The 19,571-nt window shown below is 39.5% G+C and overlaps 1 protein-coding gene across 4 annotated transcripts in view; it reads left to right on the forward strand.

Moving 5' to 3' along the window:
- Positions 1–19,325, forward strand: part of ARHGAP29 (Rho GTPase activating protein 29) — a 205,482-nt gene extending 186,157 nt beyond the window's left edge. For 3 of the 4 annotated variants that reach the window (XM_089677292.1, XM_089677294.1, XM_089677295.1), the window contains 5 exons: positions 2,175–2,404; positions 5,942–6,221; positions 7,502–7,613; positions 8,582–8,671; positions 15,714–19,325. In XM_089677292.1, coding sequence (XP_089533418.1) covers positions 2,175–2,404; positions 5,942–6,221; positions 7,502–7,613; positions 8,582–8,671; positions 15,714–16,576 — 1,575 coding nt within the window. In that variant the 3' untranslated portion in view covers positions 16,577–19,325. The remainder of the gene's footprint in view (positions 1–2,174; positions 2,405–5,941; positions 6,222–7,501; positions 7,614–8,581; positions 8,672–15,713) is intronic. The other variant, XM_089677293.1, reaches the window with a different exon arrangement.
- The last annotated feature ends 246 nt before the right edge of the window (positions 19,326–19,571 follow it).

The following is a 19,571-nucleotide window of genomic DNA, read 5'->3' on the forward strand; positions in this document are numbered from 1 at the left end:
AAATGGGCTGGTCAGGAAGGGGGGTAAATCCTCTGGAGGGCAAGTAGTTAATCTACACTTATTACCCCATAATGACAAAGTGAAAACAGAATTTTAGAAATGTCAGTGAATTTATTAAATAGAAAAAAGCTGAAATATTGCTTGTACATATTGCATGTAATTAAAATAGAAGTATGAGTTAAATAAAAAAATTAAATTACACTCAGGAGGACACAGCATCAATCTAAATGCATCAAACAGAAAAGTAAAAAAAAAAAAGCAATCAATGACCGCTGATCGCTCAGTTCTCAGTGTTGCGTGAGCAGAGAGCTGGGGACTGTCAGTCTCTGGCTCTCTCCTATGCTCCTCCAGCTCTCACTGTAGCAGTGGGGTGTGCAGGGGGCAGGAGGGGCTAGCTCAGGCTCTTGGCAGATTGCTGAGAGGCTGAACCAGGTGCTGGTACAGGCTTTTGGGTGGATCCCGACCATATGGCTGGGATCTTTTCAGAGCCTGGAACAGCTCTGTGACATCAGCTGACAGCGGGCTTTAGTTTTCTGCAGGCTGAAAACCAGTCACAGGAGTGCAAAATAACCTGCACTCCTGTGACCTACTGGAGAAGTATAGCCAAAAGAGCTTTGGCTATACTTCTATTTTAAATATTCAAATCCTTTACTTAGTACCTTGTTGAAGTACCTTTTTGGGTATGATGCGGCAAGCTTTGCCCATCTGGATTGGGAGTTTTCTGCCATTCTTTTTTGCAAATTCTATCAAGATCAGTCAGGATGGATGGTGACCGTTGATGCACAGCCATTTTCAGGTCTCTCCAGAGATGTTCAATAGGGTTCAAGTTCTGGTTCTGGCTAGGCCACTCTAGAACATTTACAGAGTTGTCTCTAAGCCACTCCTGTGTTGTCTTGGCTGTGTGTGTGCCTTAAGACTGTTATCATGTTGCAAGGTGAACCTTCAGCCCAGTCTAAAGTCCAGAGTGCTGTGGAACAGGTCTTCATTGAAGATATCTCTGTACTTTGCTCCACTCAGCTTTACCTCAACCCTGAACCTTCTTAGTCACCTCTCTTACTAAAGACTTTCTGCCCAGATTGCTCACTTTGGCTGGGTGACCAGCTCTTGGAAGAGTCCTGGTTGTGCCAAACTTCATCCATTTGAGAATTATGGAGGCCACTGTGCTCTTGGGAATCTTCAGTGCAGCAGAACATTTTATAGCGTTTCCCAGATATGTGCCTTGCAAAAAATCCTGGCTCTGTAGGCAGTTCATTTTGACCTTGAAGCTTTTGCTCTGATACAGTATGCCTTGTCAGCTTTGAGGCCTTATATAGAGAAGTTTCTGCCTTTCCAAATCAGGTCCAATTAATTTAATTTACCACAGGTGGACTCAAGTCAAGGTGTAGAAACAATCAAGAGAAATGGGAGGCACCTGAGCTAAGTTTCAAGTGTTGTTGATTAGGGTTTGAATACTTATGCCAATGTGATATTTCAGTTTTTCCCTTTTCATACATTTGCAAACATTTCTAAAATTCTATTTTCACTTTGTCATTATGGGGTACTGAGTGTAGATTAATGAGGGGGAAAAAAAGGAATTCAAACAACTGTAGGCTGCAACATAGCAAAAGTGAAAAATGGGGGTCTGGATACTTTATGAATGCACTGTACATGTACAGAGGTATGTTGGGAAGATAGCTGCTTAGGAGTCTCACAGTGACATAAAATGACAATAAGGTGAATCAACCTATCTGAACTAATAAGTTTCAAGAATTGTGGATTTTCAATATCAGAATTTCATATATACACGGGTATCTGAATGAGTCAGAGTAGTGACTTATTGCCCCTTTCCTCTCCCTCTTTTTTATAGCTTGATACACACTTAGAATTGGAGAGACAACCTGAAATCAAACAATTTCTGCTATGCTCAGTCTTTAAAAACCCTTAATGCTGTGAAACCATTTTCATGGGTGCACCTGGTATTAAATGTTTATTTGTAAAATAAAGTTTTTATATGCATTGCAAAAAAGTGTAAAATCCATTTAAACTTGTCAACTTTTAGAGCGGGACATATTGCACTCATACATTGTAGACCTGCCCTGCTATAAATAAGAGTTACTCAAGAAAATCCTGCTTTATCAAGTCTGTCAGTGTTTAAAATATCTTGTGTAAAAATATAAATTGTTGTATTTCTTTAGCTTCCAGAGCCTTTGATTTTGTTTCGCCTTTACAATGAGTTAATCGGACTAGCCAAAGAAAGTCAGCGTGCCACTGATGAGGTTGACTGTAAAGCAGGCAGCCCTCCATTGAAGAGACAGCCATCTGGAGTTGAGCTCAACAGGGTCATACTCAAAATGAGAGACTTGTTGAAGCAGCTACCACTGCCAAACTACAATACATTACAGTTTCTTGTGGGACATCTACACAGGTAAAGAACATTACCAGCTAATATCTGCTGTGGGTGTGTAGATTATACCTTGGATACAAGACTATATATATTATAAGGTCTTCATGTCTTAATACCTTGGCCAACAGGATAAAAATGGAGTACAATATTTTAGTGGGTCTGTTTTTGTGTTTTTTGTTTTTTTTTTTGTTTTTTTTTTTTGTCTCCTCTGAATACTTTTGTGTAAATGCAGCAATTGAAGCAAACACAACTTTGGATGGTGTATACATTGACATATAGGGAATGAAATACTGTATCCCAGGATTAGGATTACCTTTTTAAACTTTTTGATAAATTTGTCAGCTTGGGAGCAGTTGTTTTAACTCTATAATGCAATATATCTAAAATGAAAGACATCACCATATTTGAACTCACTGAAGGCGAGTTCAAATGGGTGCTGAGACTCGTCCTCTGTTCTGAGCTGTTCTGCGCTGGTTCTGCTTCCACCTCGGATCTACGTGCAGGCAGCCTATAGAAGTGGATTCAGACACAGTGGCTGCATGGACAAATTTTGACACGTGGACAGGAGCGGGTGCACTGATACAAACGCAGACTCATCCACCTGCTCCTGCCCTCATGTCAATTTTTTGATATGCAACTGTGTCCATACGACCACTTGCAGCTCCAAGGTAGATGCACATGCAGCAAAAAGTAGCTCAGCATAGAGGGCAGTTCTCAGCAGCCATCTGAATGAGCCTATAGATCTCTTTGGTCAGATAATATATATACTGAAGGCAGAAATGAATAAAATAGTCTGTCCCAAAAATCGTTTCCTTCTTGTTCTTTAGTTTGTGATTAAGGCAGAACTCCGAGAATTAATTTGTACACTGCTCTGGGTCCCACTACCCATATACTATGGCTAAATACAATTTATGGAAAAAAAACAAATTGACTGCAAACCTTAAAGCCCAAATGGAGTTCAACAGGCGATGCATAAAAACCTACCTTTTTAAATGTGTTGCATTTTAGTTGTTTACTGGAGCTCAAGTCCAACCCAAAACTCAGAATCCCTAAAGCAAGCTGAAGATAAGGATCTCTGCCCTCCATGGGAAAGCAACAGTCTATCCCTAGTGTGGTCACATTCGTTAGCTAGAGTCAGATATTATTTACATATTTGCAAACATCACATTCCCATTCCAACGTTTTTACTATCATTTTCTTTCAATCTTAAATAATTCACTTTCCCAACCTCTAATGTACTGTCTATCTAGAAAGATATCTGTTGAAAGAGTAAAAGCTTAGGAAAAATATTATCTGTTCGCAGAGCAAGGATAGATTTTCAGGCCCAGCCCATTCTGGAGGTGTTTGTACATTAGTTACTGGGCATTCTGCCTGTTTGAATTGTAATAAAGACAGGTCAGTCCGTTCTCACACACACCACGAGATGTGGTCATTGCACCGAGGCATAACATTACTGTTTTGCCTGTGAGGAATTTATCCCACAGCATAATTCTCAAATGTCCCTGCAGATTTTTCAGGCTAGGCTTCGCATTTAAAACAAGCTGTTGACCTATTTCAAATGCTAAGTATGCGCACATGTAAACATAACAAATGTTTATTGTTGCAGTGATGCATGGGTGTGATTGGAAGAGAAAAATTACAGAACTCACACCTTTTTCTACTTTTGACCTGCTGAACAGAAATCAAACTGTGGGGTGCATTCTTATGATTGGATTGCCTTAGTTTTCCTAAACTTCCCAATTCATGCTATCACTGAAGATGATGTAAATGATTGCTTTTCCTGCTGCCTGATCCACCAAACACAGATCTGCTTAGTAGAAGCTTCACCCCAAAATCTACAGGGGAACAGATGCAGACAAAGTACACACAAAGTGAACAACTCCACACAGTCTCCTGTGCTCAAAAGTAATCCCCACAGCTTGCAGTAGGCTAGATATTGATCTTGAATCTGCTGGAAAATGCATCACCTTGCTGCCTTTTCAAGATTGGGGATGTCTATAAATACTGGACAAAAATAGAAAAGAAAGAGAGGGCGCACCAGCCTAGTGCATTATCCTCAAGGCTTCACTTTATTAATAAAATCATAGTAAATATCATACTCACAAACCAACAGATGTGTCTTAGCTTACCACAAATATTTTATTTATACCACGTTTTTATTAATAAAGTGAAGCTTTGAGGATAATGCTCTAGGCTGGTTCACCCTCTCTTTCTTTTCTATTGTTGAACACATGCAAACTCCTGGGTCCTCCGTAGCCCTTAGTGATTTTCTGCTGACCTGCATGTCACCACTGTATACTGTAGTGATGTGGAAATTGAAAGAAGAAACCAGTGAACACTACAGGGGACCCAGGAAATTGACACTCTGAGAAGTGTCCCTTTCCAAGTGGACTTCGAGGGAAGATTTCTACTGAGCAAGCAAGAAAGGGTAAGTATTTGCTTTTACAGGAATATTTTGCATTGGAAGGTTTATTATAGCGGTAAGGTTGCGTTGAAGTGTATAGTTTTTTGTTTTGTGTTTTTTTTTTCGTAGTCTGTGTCCTTGCTAGGGAGCTTCAACATCTATGTTGTCTGACAGCTTGTCTATCAGTGGTGCTTGACACATTGTGCTGTGTAATAGCATTGTCACCCCATCACAGGAAATAGAAAAATCTACACTGGTATGGAAGGATCAACAAAAAAAGTGTGTTTTCAGGGATTCAATAAGAAGAAGGGTCAGCCGCACACTGGAGGATAGATGAATATAGTGTGTATTTATTGATCCATAGGACACACACAACACCAGGACATGAATACAGGACCTGTTACCGCGTTTCACACGATCTCGTGCTCAATCATAACAGTTATGATTAATCACAAGATCGTGTGAAACGTGTTAATAGGTCCTGTATTCATGTCCTGGTGTTGTGTGTGTCCTATGGATCAATACACACTATATTCATCTATCCTCCGGTGTGCGGCTGACCCTTCTTCCTATTGCATTGTATGTGATGGTGAGCCAGAGCCTGCACCTGTTGTGAATTGATCTGGATCAAAAAGACACACTGAGACAACACTTATAAAGCTGCACTACATACTTTTGCTTTTATATTTGAATACAGTTGCTCTTTAAAGTGAGCCTGTGCTTTGCTCATCACCAGAATCGCAAACTTTCCTTTCCTCCTCCACCATTATATTCCGCCATCAGAAATACCCAATACTTCTGGTTATACAGGTGCATCTTGCACTTTCTCTTTCTTCCACATGACGGCACTGGCTCATGATGATTTGCCCAGCATGATTACATGTGTTGTACTATGCTATGGTGTAGAAAGTCTTGCCATGAAATATTTTGGCGCCTTTTAACAATACTTCAAATTAGTCCTTGAAATTTCTGCACCACGATCAAATAGTCTCCATCACTTACTGTTAACTGCTTTTGCCAAAGATGCCAGAATAGGAATTTAGGGGGCAGCTAGCATAAATATTCAGATTATTGACATAACCAAAAATATCTTTTGACTTATATTTGTAGTTTTGTCTGAAATACAGTAATATAACGACTTTACCTTCCTATAGGGTGACTGAAGAAGTGGAAGAAAACAAAATGACTGCCAGTAACCTGGGTATAATATTTGGACCCACCCTAATTAGGCCACGTCAGACTGACGCCACCATTTCACTGTCCTCTCTTGTGGACTATCCATATCAGGCGCGTATTGTGGAACTGCTTATAACATACTATGATAAAATATTTGACATGTCCCGTGAGATGGTTAATCCTGAAAAGCTGTCTCTGGCAGAGGACAGGGACGTACAGCAGATACGCAAGTCACAGTCATTGCCAGTTGGCAACGAGGTAGGTCTTCTGTTACTAATTCATTAAAATTTAGCATTAGCAAATGAGTGGCTTTGCTTGTTTCACACAATACATCCCACCCAGCCACCTTTTCTCCATAAGCTAGCCCCGAAGATACATTTTTGGAGGGGCAGAGCTTACAAGAATATTTTGACAGTAATTTCATGAAAATAGACTTATAGATGGTTTAAACAGGGTGGATGTGGTTTAACCACTTCCAGTCCGGACACTTTTACCCCCTCCCTGTCCAGGCCAATTTTCAGCTTTCAGCACTATCACACTTTGAATGACAATGGCGCTTTCATGCAACACTGTACCCATATGAATTTTTTTGCATTTTTTTTTTTGAGACAGATAAAGCTTTATTTTGGTGGTATTTATTCACCACTGGGATTTTTATTTTTTTTGCTATGTAAATGAAAAAGTCCAAAAATGTTGAAAAGTGTTTTTCTTATAAAATTTTGCAAATAAATAGTATTTCATCATAAATCTTGGCCACAATTTATTCCGTTATCTTTTTAGTAAAAAAAAAAATAACCCAAATTAGTTTATAACCAAAAATTTTAATTTTTAAACATTTTTTTTTTTACATTTTTTATTTTTTTAGAATATCATTTATGGGTTTTTTTAGTTTTTTTTTTTACATACTGTCACCCTAGCAGTACAGTGTCACCATGGTGACACTGTACTACTTGTGGGGGGTGATGAAGATTTTTTTTTTTTTTTTCACTGATTGCTTTTACACCCATAAAGGCTGTAAAAGCAATCATTTCTCCTTCTCTCTAGCTGCATTCTTGCAGCCATTGAGAACTACTGTGTGAGCTGTGATTGGTCACAGCTTGTCACATGGTACAAGGCTGTTGTGAATAGCCTTGTACCATGTGACCTCTGTGATCATTCAGATTTCACACGTAGTAAGCAATGATGTCACAAGTGACATCTTGCTTAATTCTCTGCATGTGATCACGGATTGGCTAATCAGTGATCACATGATTGGGACCTCGCACAGAGGTCCTGTCTGACGATTGGTGTTCCACTGTGTCCGGAGGACACAGCGGGCACCGGATTGCGGTGCTGTGCGCCCCCACGGAGCACGCACAAGCAGGGTGTGGGGAGGCTGTTTATAAACGGCCACCCGACCCTGCAGTGCCACCGTCTGGCCGTTTATATACAACGGCCGGACAGGAGGTGGTTAAATTGTATCCTGGTGTTGGGTGTATTAATATAATTCATCAGTCTTTAACCACGTGACACTAAACAATATTTCTTTTACTTTGTAGAACATTGTTTTTTCCAAACGTACGTGTTCCCTGGATGAGAATTCATTAGACTTTAAAGGTGTGGAGGAGCGAGAGAGCCGAAATCATAGTATGAGCATAGTAGAAGAGAATGGTAAGCTTTTTAATGTGGTCATAGCAACATCACATCACACAGATGTCTTTTTACTGAAGTGCAAACGTGTTCATCATTGTTGTGTATGAAGGGTGAACCATTTTACCACCTGTTTATGAAAGGTTTCTCTATAGTAATTATAAAGCCCCTTTCACACGGGTATTCTGTTTGTCCGTTTTTTCATCCATCTGTTGACAGATGAAAATCGGACATCAATGCATCTCTATGGAAAAATGGATGTAAATGGATGATCATCTGTTTATATCCGCATCCGTCAATATCTGTTTTTTGGAATGGATCAAAGCCCTTCTTATGTTCCGTTAAAAAAAAAAAAAAAAACTGATGTAAACAGAAAAACAGTCCGTTTTTTGCATTGGTAATGGATGTACAATACTGATGTAAACTGAAGAAAAACTGATCTGTTTTTCCTTTACAAAAAGTGACTAAACTACTGAAAAAAAGGAACGGACCCCTAGTCTGTCACTTAATTGGAATGGCCATGGAACTAGCCATATTTTTCTCCTCATTGAAAATGTACCTCAATTTTCTTTCTGTCTTGCTCTCATCATATTTTAAATTCCTTTTCTATGATACCTAATCTGAAGTCAAGGTTCCATGCTGAGATTACACAGGTTACCCACCACTGCAGTTTCTAGTATCCCATTTATATGTTTACATTTGCTTTTTGTTCATATATCAATACATTTTGTGGATGTTTGAGATGCGCTGTTTAGTATATAGCAGTGTGTTCTGACTTTTCTTCATCTCATGTTTATATTTTTAAAAATGTTTGTTAAAAAAAAAAAGATTTGTACCAAGAAAGGTGGCTGAAACTTAATTAAATGAAACAGTAGGGATTCCATTTGAATGGGATCCCTAAAACCAACCTAAAGTTGGAAAGAAAAAGGTAATGTTATTTTGGCGGGAAATTTAGCACTCTAAACTATTTTATAATTTAATTCTTCCAGAACACAACTCGTGTGAACATGAAGATGAATTGCAGCGAGATTCCTCCTCTGAGGCAGCAAGTCCTGTGTTACAAGGTTCAGAGGAACAGGGTGAGATGCCTTTTGTTTATGCAAAAAAAAAGAAACCACTTGCCCTCCAGAGGATTTACCCCCCTTCCTGATAAGGCCATTTTTGCGTTACAGCACTGTTACTTTAACTGACAATTGCGCGGTCATTCAACGCTGCACCCAAATGAAATTTCAGTCTTTGTTTTTTTCCCCACAAATAGAGCTTTTTATTTCGGTGGTATTTGATCGCCTGTGCGTTTATTTTTTGCGCTATAAACAAAAAAAGACTGACAATTTTGAGGAAAAAAAAAACAATATTTAAGACATTTTGCTATTAAACATGTCCAATAAAAAAAATTTAGAAAATCAAATTTCATCATAAACTTAAGGCAAAATGTATTAAGTGATCAGTGGTAATAACAAGCACTGCCGCTATACTTACACTGGGAAGAAAGGTGTTAACGTGGGGGCGATCAAAGGGTTAACTGTGTGCTTTTTCACAGCTTTCAACTGTAAGCACACTGCCTTGTATGGCTCTGCTATGCAGAGCCATACAAAGCAGTGTGCTGGAACTGACAGGGGAGAGAACTGTATTGTTTACATACAGTTCTGTCCCCCATTGGTAATACTCGGTAATCACCGGCCGGGACCCGGTGATTGACACCCGAGGCCCCAAATGGCAGCGTGGGTAGAGCACGCACCCTTACCCGGAACTACAAAATCATGTGTGTGTGTGTGTGTGTGTGTGTGTGTGTGTATATATATATCTGTGCTGTAGACATCATTCGGCCATAGCCTGGTTGTCAAGTGGTTAAACATTAATTAAACCTGGGTTATGCACAAACTGATTGCCCCCTCTAACTTTGGGTTTTAAAGGTTGTATTAAGCCATAGGACTCAAAAATGCCTAGGAAAGTGTGTCACTCATATCTAAGGCTAAATGCTTACTGATAGTCAGTCAGTCATTATTCCCTCCCACCAGGAGAGCATTTCAAACCCAAGCAGAATGTGCCTGACCGTTGAAAGAATCTAAAACACTATATCAGTCAAATTACCAAATCGGTTTCATCCTTTTATTATACCAGTTAGCCTCCTTTTATTTTTTTTGTTTTATGGAAATTTGTTGAATCACCAGGTTTCTGAACCCAAGTTCTTAGATTTGTCTCTCTTCTGCAGTCGTTACATGGAGTCTGCACCATTATGAACACATCTAAATTTTCTTGTTTTTAAAGTTAATTGGTGAGCCAGGAATTGCAGTGGGGTCAATGGAGTTCTCTTTTATAAGAAGCCAGTGTTTGAGCCCATCAGCATCTTTTTGGAATTAATATATCCATTCTGGGTTGACTTTGCCTTTAAACTGTTAATGCAGAGCAAATGCTTCCCTTTACTAAAACCACATTCTCCCCTTCATGTTGCTTAACACATAGAGAAACGGGCAGATTCCCACATTTCTGTGCACGTTCCCAGAATGCAAAGACAGTGCAAAACGCACACCATGCTTATTGTGTTTATAATTGTTAATGATACCCAAAGCATGGCTAGCAGACACGCAGTTTGTGTGCAGTTAAAAAAAAATATCCATAAAGCTCAAAACTCAAAAAGGTAGAGGAGCTTCTTTGCCATGTTTGTTGCACATAGGACAGTCCATTCACTTAAATGGGCTACCCTAGGCAGATTGTGTGAAAACATGTGCAGGAACACGGGTTCCCGATGCGCTAGGCTTTAATAAGATGCAAAGAACTGAGTTCAGCTTCCCATGACAGCGAGTCACGTAGTTTCATTTACATAGGTCCTTGGATGTCTTCTCTAAAATGATTAAACCTGATTGGTTGTGTTGTGTTCCAGCACACCATTACTCTTGGCACCACAATGTTCAGTGAATCCTATGTGTAAATACCCACACCTAATGGGAGGTGCTGATCACCAGGCTAGAAAATAGAGTACTTGGAAGAAAGTATGCAAAGCATCCACAGATCTACAAAACTAGGAAAAAAAACTGTTGCAAACTGTTGCACATTCAATATCATCACACTGATTGGAGTCAAGGTTGGCTCACTCCTGGCTCCAATTAGCTCTGGGAGAAGTCATTAAGCTAGGGCCTCACATACTTTTTCCACCCTGCACTGTGAATGTTTACATGTTATGTGCAATTAAACCATGGCAACATCTAATGTTTGTGTAGTATTATGTTCAGCAGACTGTGTTCTTCTATTGTGATTTAGATAACGTTCAGAGCACATTTTATGCCCAATTCATGCAAAACGCCACGTAATCCCAAGGGGTTCACATACTTTTTCTTGCAACTGTAACTGTATATCAATAATGAATTTGTTTAAATGGGGGGAACTTTAGTAAACCCGTATAACAGTTTTTCAGTGTATATGTGTTTCTATAAAGCAGAGTTTCTCAGCCATTTCTATGTGAACCCCTAGAGGGAACATTGGGGTTACTCATGACTGTCAAAAGTATTTCAGGTTAAGAGCTTAAATATTTAGTACTATAACCGATATGAAACAATTCAGGGCCAGTATTCTTCTAGTTATTTTAAAGGAACGATTTATTGGGAAGTTTTAGATCTACAAGAAAAAATATTAGCTTCATGTAAATCTAGTTGCTATGTGTTTAATGTTTCCAGAACGTTTTGTTCAAGTATAATTTCGAATTATATATGTTCATGAGAAATATAGCCAGGCAGGTTATGGTAAGGTGGGCTAAAAGGAACCAATAGTCTGCAACTAAACAAGTTCAATGTGAAGTAGAGCTTTCTAGAACAGAAGGTATTTGCATGTCTTGCTTACCTTACAGATTGAAAAAATCAGAGGCTTATTCCTCATCTTAGAACAGTGGGCGAAGCCATGCAAATCATATCTACATAGGGGAAGCCATATTTCTTTCTTTGTCCCTCCCTTTTATGGTACACAGAAAGTCTTGCACCTTTGGGTTGCACTGCTGCCTACAGGAGGATATGACACTGGCAAGCAAAAAAGATCTGCTGGCCAACTCTGGGAGAACCCTGCTGCTACTCCTGCCTGCCTCTTTTTCTTGTTAGTGTCTTTAGGCACATGTTTTTGTTTTTTTTTCCTTAAGCTCTGCTGTTAAGACTAACCTATTTTTGGTTATCATTTTCTTTTCTTCAAGCAGGACTTGTCTTTACATCACCGTTATAGCTGGCTTTTAGCAATTGCAGCTATCTGGCAAGAGCTTTCTTCAGCCTAGCGCTTTCCTCAGCCTAGCTTTTGGACTGCTGTTACCACACTTTACTGAACTGGATGTTGCAGGGAGAGCCTGGAAGTGACCTTCCTATTGCGCATCTGCCCTGAGGTCTTCCTCTATGGGGATTTGGAATACCCTTACATGGCTTTGACTCCTGGCCTTATTGCTGTTTATAAAGGATTTTGTTAAATGCGTAGTATACACTAGTGGCCTACCTTAACAGTGACTGTACAGATGGTATATCTACATTCAAGTATTTTACCAGTAAGCATTTGGAATGCTTCTTTAAAACTCAGTTCTTGCTGGCAAGCCCTGCCCTTTGCCCACTGCCCTCTTCTCTCTTCTGGCTGTGATTTTCATTTTTCAAACCATGGCAGAATAGTCAAGATCCCTTAGGAGATATCTTCACTGTGGCAGTAGATCCTTCACTGAGAATGTGTGTAGTAGATAGCTGTTGTCTTACACTTTCACTGTAATGGCCTGCTGGAAGCATCCAGCCTTGTCTCCTGTTTTGGATGATTGTGAATACATGTGCGCAGAGTACACTGGTTAAGGTGCTGGTCTGCAGATTGTGCCCATGGAGCACCTTATCTGCATGGTCTTCAACCTCTCTTTGACAGATCCTTGATGATATTATCAAGGATGTTACTGAAGGCGAGAGCACCGATCTGCCTCAGCATATGAAGACTAGGAAAAATCTACTAAGTCTCCTCCTTTTTTGTTGCTATATTCATTGAGTGTGTACGTATAGGCCTTTTAAACTTTATTCTCTGGGAACCTGCAAAATCTGGATTAGGAAGCCTGCTAACACTTTTAAGCATGAAAGTGTGCCCTTATTTTCAAGAGTGGTGGTGCTTTTGCTATTCCTTGTGCTTGTGGACCCCTGGATAGTTTTCCCTTCAGGCGTCTACGTGCAGGTGTTATTTCAGGTATACAAACTGTACATTCATCTCCAGCTCTCTCTTCAAATCATTACCTTCAATTTTACTCTGTCACTATACAGATTAGCAGACCTACCTCTGTCCTTTTGGGGTCTCTTTTGCACCAAGGTTTTATTTTTACAACTACTATGTCAGATTGGTCCCAGGCATTGTATTTCAACCTGGTCAGTGTTCTCTTTCCCACCTACTTTAAAGCCTGTTCTTTGAAAAATGTTGACAGGTATACACCAGATATACCATTCCCTCCCTTTCCTAGAGGGATTTTCTGGCTGCTCTATTCGGTTAGGGCATAGTCCTAAAGGTCTCCCTGACTTTTCTTCCCCTTGGTGTTTTCAAGGATTTTGGTGCAGTGTTAGCCTTAGTGCATTCCTGTGGCATCATTATGGAATACTGTGAAGGAAACAGTCGGCACAGGCTGTATTGAACAATCATGTCTCTGATTTGTCAGAGATCTCAGCAATTTGGTTATATCTTCAGAAATCGGTGCTTGAATCCTCTCAATGCCTGTACACAGCTTGGGCCGTGTTGTTTCTTCTGTAAGAGCATTATGTCCTTGTCCTTCAATCCAGGTGTTACCTGTATCCCAGCTGTTACGTGAGAGTTAGTTGTGGGTCACCCAATTTGAGTCAACGCCACATATTCATTCTCTCCTCAGACACTCTCAACTCTGCACTTTGCTTTTGTGAACCAGGTTGAATGTTGCTGAGCAAATTTATTTATTTCAGGTACATATATAGTGCCGTCAATTTACGCAGCGCTTTACATATATATTGTAGATTCACATCAGTCCCTAACCCTCAAGGGGCGTACAATCTAAGGTCCCTAACTCACATTCATATACAAGGGCCAATTTAGGCAGGATCCAATTAACCTACCAGCATGTCTTTGGAGTGTGGGAGGAAACCGGAGTACCCGGAGGAAACCCATGCAGGCACAGGGAGAACTTGCAAACTCCAGGCAGGAGGTGCCGTGGCAGGGATTCGAACCAGCGACCAGAGTACTGCCAGGCGGAAGTGCTAACCATTTAGCCACTGTGCTGCCCAAATTGAATTGCCTGCCCCTGTGGGCCAGGTATTTTCTGATCTTGTGGATCAGCTGTCCAGCCCTGGAATATGTGATGTCTTTTCTTTCCACCCTCTGGAAGATCTTATCATAGGAGATTTTTTTTCGCCCATTCTCCAGTCACGTGCCCTGAAACGTGGAGTTTCAGGAAATATGGTACATTTTACATTGTGGGATCATCTCCTCGGCATGTAATCTGATCTGGATCAAGATGATTAACACCCTTGCTCTGGTGTGCCTCAACCATCTAGGAGGAACAGGGGATCTTGTTGCATCAAGAGGCATTCCAGATCCTGACCCTTGCCAGGACCAATGTGCATTCTCGGACCTGTGTTGCAGGTAGAGAATGCTATTAGGGACTTCACCTTAGGATATTTTCTAAGCTGGGTCTTTAGGTCTTTTGCTCCCTCTATGACGATACATACTTCACTGGTTATATTTGCCAGTGTCTTATCCTGTAGGCAGCAGTGTAACCTGAAGGCAAAAGACTTCCTGTGTCCCTTAATGAACTCCAAAAAAAGGATTTTGTAGTAAATACAAAAATCCTGTTCAGCTCATTACATATGCAGGCTTACTATGCAGTTGTTGGGGTCAGGGGCGGACTGACCACTTGGAAACTCGTGCACTGCCCGAGGGCCCAGGGTCGGTAGGGGGCCCCATGAGATGCCCCTGGTACCTTTTTTTATAGGCTTTTTTGCATTTGGGCAAGGACAAGGGCCCCATGATCCCCTATTGCCCGGGGGCCCCATGAGTTGTCAGTCCGCCCCTGGTTGGGGTTGATATACTAAAGTAGTAGATGTTTACTTAGTTTGTTCCCTTTGCAAACTAAATGCTGGTGAATATGGTGAAATTGTGTTCACTTTAAATATTCATTCCTTTGCTGGCAAAAATCCACATTTTTCTACCTGCATAGAAATGGATGTTCAAAGCACGTTCAGGCATATTCACCTTATTCACGGACATTCACTTTGCTAGGTAAATGAGCTCTACCTTTTAGTAAATCAACTCCATTGCTTGGCTGATATTTTACCTCAGAAGTTCCTACGTAGTTGGGCAGTCATTGTAGTAGCTCATTTATCCTGTCTTTAGTAGCAAATCTAGACATCTTCCCATTCCAAAATAAAAAACAAAATTATTCAAATGTAGGGATGTAAAAATATAATGGTCACAACACTTTCTTTTACAGTAAAAACATGACTCTATGCTAGGAATCCTTCCGCTCTCGATCCAATATGTGTCTTCAGTGTGATATAAAATTGTACTAACAAGAAAAGTTCGTATTTCCCCAGTCGATCAGAATTTTATTTTCAAACAATGAATGGAAAAGAATACAGTTGAAAGTTAATTGTTCGCTATGAACAACAAGAATTGTTCTTGTTGGCAATCGCTTCCAGTTATAAGAGTGACATCCCTCTGTCCCTTTCTGCAAATTGTGCTCCATGTTACATGGAATTTTGAAAGCTGTGGTTTTTGCCCACATTATGTAGGCATAGTCATATGGTCCACTGTTGTCACCAGCAGGAAACCTGCCTTGGGAAAGGCCCTAAAACCATTACTGGTGGGAATGTCAATGGCAATTAGCCACAGGAAGGCTGCTGAAGGTCAGCAGCACTAAGAGGCAACAAAGGAATGAAAAATGTTAAAAACAGTCTTCTTTTTTTTTTTTAAATGGCATTGTTTGAAACAGTGGTTTAACAAAGTAAATGTCGTTGGTTAGAGTTTATAACTAATTGAAATGACGGTTATGCTTGATAATGTTACAAGTTACTAGGAAAGGTGTGGAATTAATGCAGTAAACTTTTTTTAAACAGTCCTTGATGTACAGCTTGAACAAACCTATCTAATCAGTTTTTTTTGTTTTTTATTAAGTAGATAGCTCTCCGAACACTACGTCTGAGGGTGAAGTAAGACATAGTACAGAAGACAGTGCAAAGGCAAACAATTCCATACCTGCAAAATCCTATAGACAAATATCCAAAGTTCAGCTGAGGGCTCCTCGAGTCAAGACAATGATTCGCCCTGTAAGTTTGCCCGTGGATCGGCTTCTTCCTCCTTCCGTGCTGAACGAGAAGAATTCCAGGAATGTGGATGTGGCCACCTCAGACAAGTTTGGCAAGAGTCCCATTATTGAAGAGGTCTCTGAGACTAAACCTCCATCCACCATGAATTCTTGCCACAGAGCTTCTTGTTATGAGACCCAAAGTTATCGTAAGGCATGGGATAAGCAGTACAAACAGTATGAATTCACACCCAGGACTGCAATGATTATGACAAATATTCCACAAGAAATAAGAGCCCACGATGGCAGTCCCACCATTTTGTCATCAAATACAGCACTGCCAAAAGTACCATCTGCAAGCCAACTCAAACCAGTTACTACCGACAGCAACTCAACCGAAACTTATCCACTTTCTGCTTTCAGAGCCCCAAGAACTTTGCAGCCTCCACCTGGAACTTTTTATGAACCACCTTCCCAAAAAACAAAGCTAGGTGAGGAGACTTCTCAAACTGATGCGACATCTGCAAGCGGTGGCAAAGTACAGTATCAGCACAACAATAATAATGTGAATCTAGTTGTAGACTCAGATCTGGTATCTGAAACGCATGGACCTGGCAAAACCTTACAAAAAACTGTTCTTGAGGAAACTTCACCAGATGTGAAACCAGCCTTTCCAAGACTTCGGCCAAAGCGTGTTCAGGAGTTAGAACACAGAGAGGCCCACTTTGTGTAGCATGAAACTGCAGCATATACTTCCTCCACCCAGGAGGGACCTTCATGTGCCATTTTGTGAATACATTTTAGTTTTTTATAAAGAAACTTTTAACTGGAAAAACAAAACACTGAAGTATCCCTTTTTAAGCCTTGCTTTATGCTTTTCTACATCAGATTGTTTATTTGTGTATTAATTCTTCTGAATAGAAGCGGTTTATAAGGTGCACTTAGTGAAATTTTATATTATTTTGAAAAGTGAAATGCCTATTTATACCAAGAAACAGTATTCATGTATGGAACAAACTGTTTTCTAATGTAAATTTTGTTAATTAGGTAAAAAAAAAAAAAATATTGCATTCTTATGACAGCAGCAAAAAACATTTGAACTTGCTGAAGGAAAGCATGTAATCTGTGCAATTAATAATGAGCTTCTGTATAAATAATGTATAAAGCCCCCTGGGGTACGTTTGTTTATCATAAGTGTATATTTTACACCGTTTTGTCATTCATTGCCATTTTACATGTCGTCACTTTAATGTTATTTTTTCAAGGATGATGCACTTAAAACTTTGTTGTTTTTTTTTTGTTTTTTTTACAAATGCTACTCAAAGAGAACCTTACTGAGCTTAGGTTGCTGGAGTCGTTGTAATGCACAATAACCCCTCCAGTCCCAGTATGAACACAGAGCTGTTGGTTAGCTCCTCTCTTTGCCTGGGTGTTGGTTTTTTCTATGAGTTGGCTGACAGCTACTGCAGACAGGTCAACAGGTCCTGGCAACATACAGGATGGGGCTTAAAACTGGTGCATTTGTATGCTGGAGGTGGGCATTATAATACTTTGATATACACTTAGTGGAGATATTCTTCAGTGGGTAAAAAGCTGACTACGTAGACAGTATCTAGCTGACAATTCTTAGGCTATTATGTGAAAACAAGGACAAAGAAGTGGCGCAAAGTCGCCCACAGCAAACTTAACTATGACTACAGAGTAATTGTAACTGCTGACATGTGGTTAGAAATCATTGCTTTTTCCTGTTGATTGGTTGAGTGGTTTACTTCATTTGCCACACAGTTTGTTACCTTACCAAAAAATCCTGCGAGTCCATTAGCATTCAGAGAATTCTGGGAGCTTAGTCCAGTGTTGAAGTCTTATAGGATTTCTTTAGCCTGTTAATATGCTAGCATTAGTCCCTTTGTATTTATTATTTCTCTTTGAATTATTGCAGATTTTGGTTAGTGTTTAATGGATAATCACTATCATCCCATGATACAAAAATGCATATTTATAACATTTCCCAGTACATAATTGCATGTGTCAAATTTCTTCGTGTTCTTGCTGTCTTTCACTTAAAAACACTGTTCTCCATTCCCAAAGTTTTCACATCTGAGAGTGCTTATATTATTTTTTCTGGATGCTATTTGAGGCTTTATAATACAATGCTGTCTGTATGGGCTTTGATGGAAAAAAAAAAAAAAACAGACGTAGGACCCAGTTTCTCAGTTGTCACGTTGATAACTTTTATACAAGTTTGCAGGTCTTGTCTATGGACTTTTGCCATATTTATGTACCACCTGTAATCATGCTGTTTGGAGCAGCTCTTTGCAGGGTACATGTTCTAACTATCTGAGCTGTACCAGCTTAGTACTGCCACTTGAATCTCTTCACAGTCAATTTTTCTTTTACAATTTGGGTCTCAACAGTCAACAGTGAATCCCTAATTTGCCATACTTGCCTATCTGCTCACAAGACCAGTGTCCACTCTTGAGTGTGGCCAGCAGCTTATGTACACTTACCAGTTCTTGGCTTTACATGCTCCCTTTTGTTCTATGCAGCTGTCCATTGAATGAACACATTAGGGTGTATTTATAAAGCAGTGAATCTGGCATTCATCAATCATTCACTGCAGGTAATTATTTCTGGTGCATATGTTTTAAATGCCAGTAATTGATTCACCACCATTTAATAAAGCCACATTCAGAGCTTTATAAATATGCCCCAAGTTTAATAGGATCTGTATTAAAGGACCACAATGATGTAAACTATGGAGCAAAAGTATGAAGTAAAGACATGTACCATTTGTCCGCATACCCCACTTTAGGAAACGCTGATTTAGTATATTCACTATGGCCTGCAACCTGGTTTAAACTGATTTCTGGCTGCTTTTAAAGCATATAGATATACTCACTCTCATAAACATTGGTTAAACACACAAAATGTCTCTCCACTGACTGTAAATAACAAGTGCCTGTTAAACAGTTGTAGTCATTTTAGTAGCATGATATTTAATAGCTGTTGTAGATCAATAATCAGGTTAACTGGTTCACCTCATTGTCCTCTATTTATCTGCTGCCATATTTCTTGTACAGTGAAAATCTTCTGTATTTATTTTAGGAGTTCTGCCCCCGCCTTTGTTAAAAGCAACAAATTGAAACAGAATGGCTGTAGACAACCAAACAAATACCAAAAAATGTCTGCTTGTGCATCAAGTGTTCTTTTGTATGAAATATTTTTATATACCGTAAACTGTTACATATGCTGAAATATATTAACTTTTTAACCTATTTTCAGAGTTCGTGGTTTATATAATCTTTGGTTTATTTTTAACTTATTAAAATGTAGATTATACAGCCTTGGCTAATTTTAATGCTTGTGCTATGAGATTTTTCACATATTTTCAAACATATTCTCAATCTCAAATGAAAGGCATATTGTGCACAAATGTATATTATAATGGGTTTTTCATATTAAAATATAAAAGTATTTTATTACATTAGTTTATGGAACTTTTTTTTTTAAATAGTGTAAAAAATAACATTTTCATAATTTCAGTGTTTGTCTATCCATATCACTAAAACGGATCTACATCCACATCAAGGCATAGATCTTTTAGATTTCTGTTGGTGCTGCTAAGTATCTAGGTTCCAAGTTTGTGATCACTGTACAGCCAACCATAGAAGGTTTGAATCTCGTCGGGTTCAGCAGGGACCAGCTGAGATTTGAACCATGTAGGGCAG

This window comes from Staurois parvus, unplaced genomic scaffold (genome assembly GCF_062004578.1).
Source record: "Staurois parvus isolate SC_StPar_1 unplaced genomic scaffold, SC_StPar_1.0 ptg000183l, whole genome shotgun sequence".
In the NCBI taxonomy this organism is placed as follows: Eukaryota; Metazoa; Chordata; class Amphibia; order Anura; family Ranidae; genus Staurois; species Staurois parvus.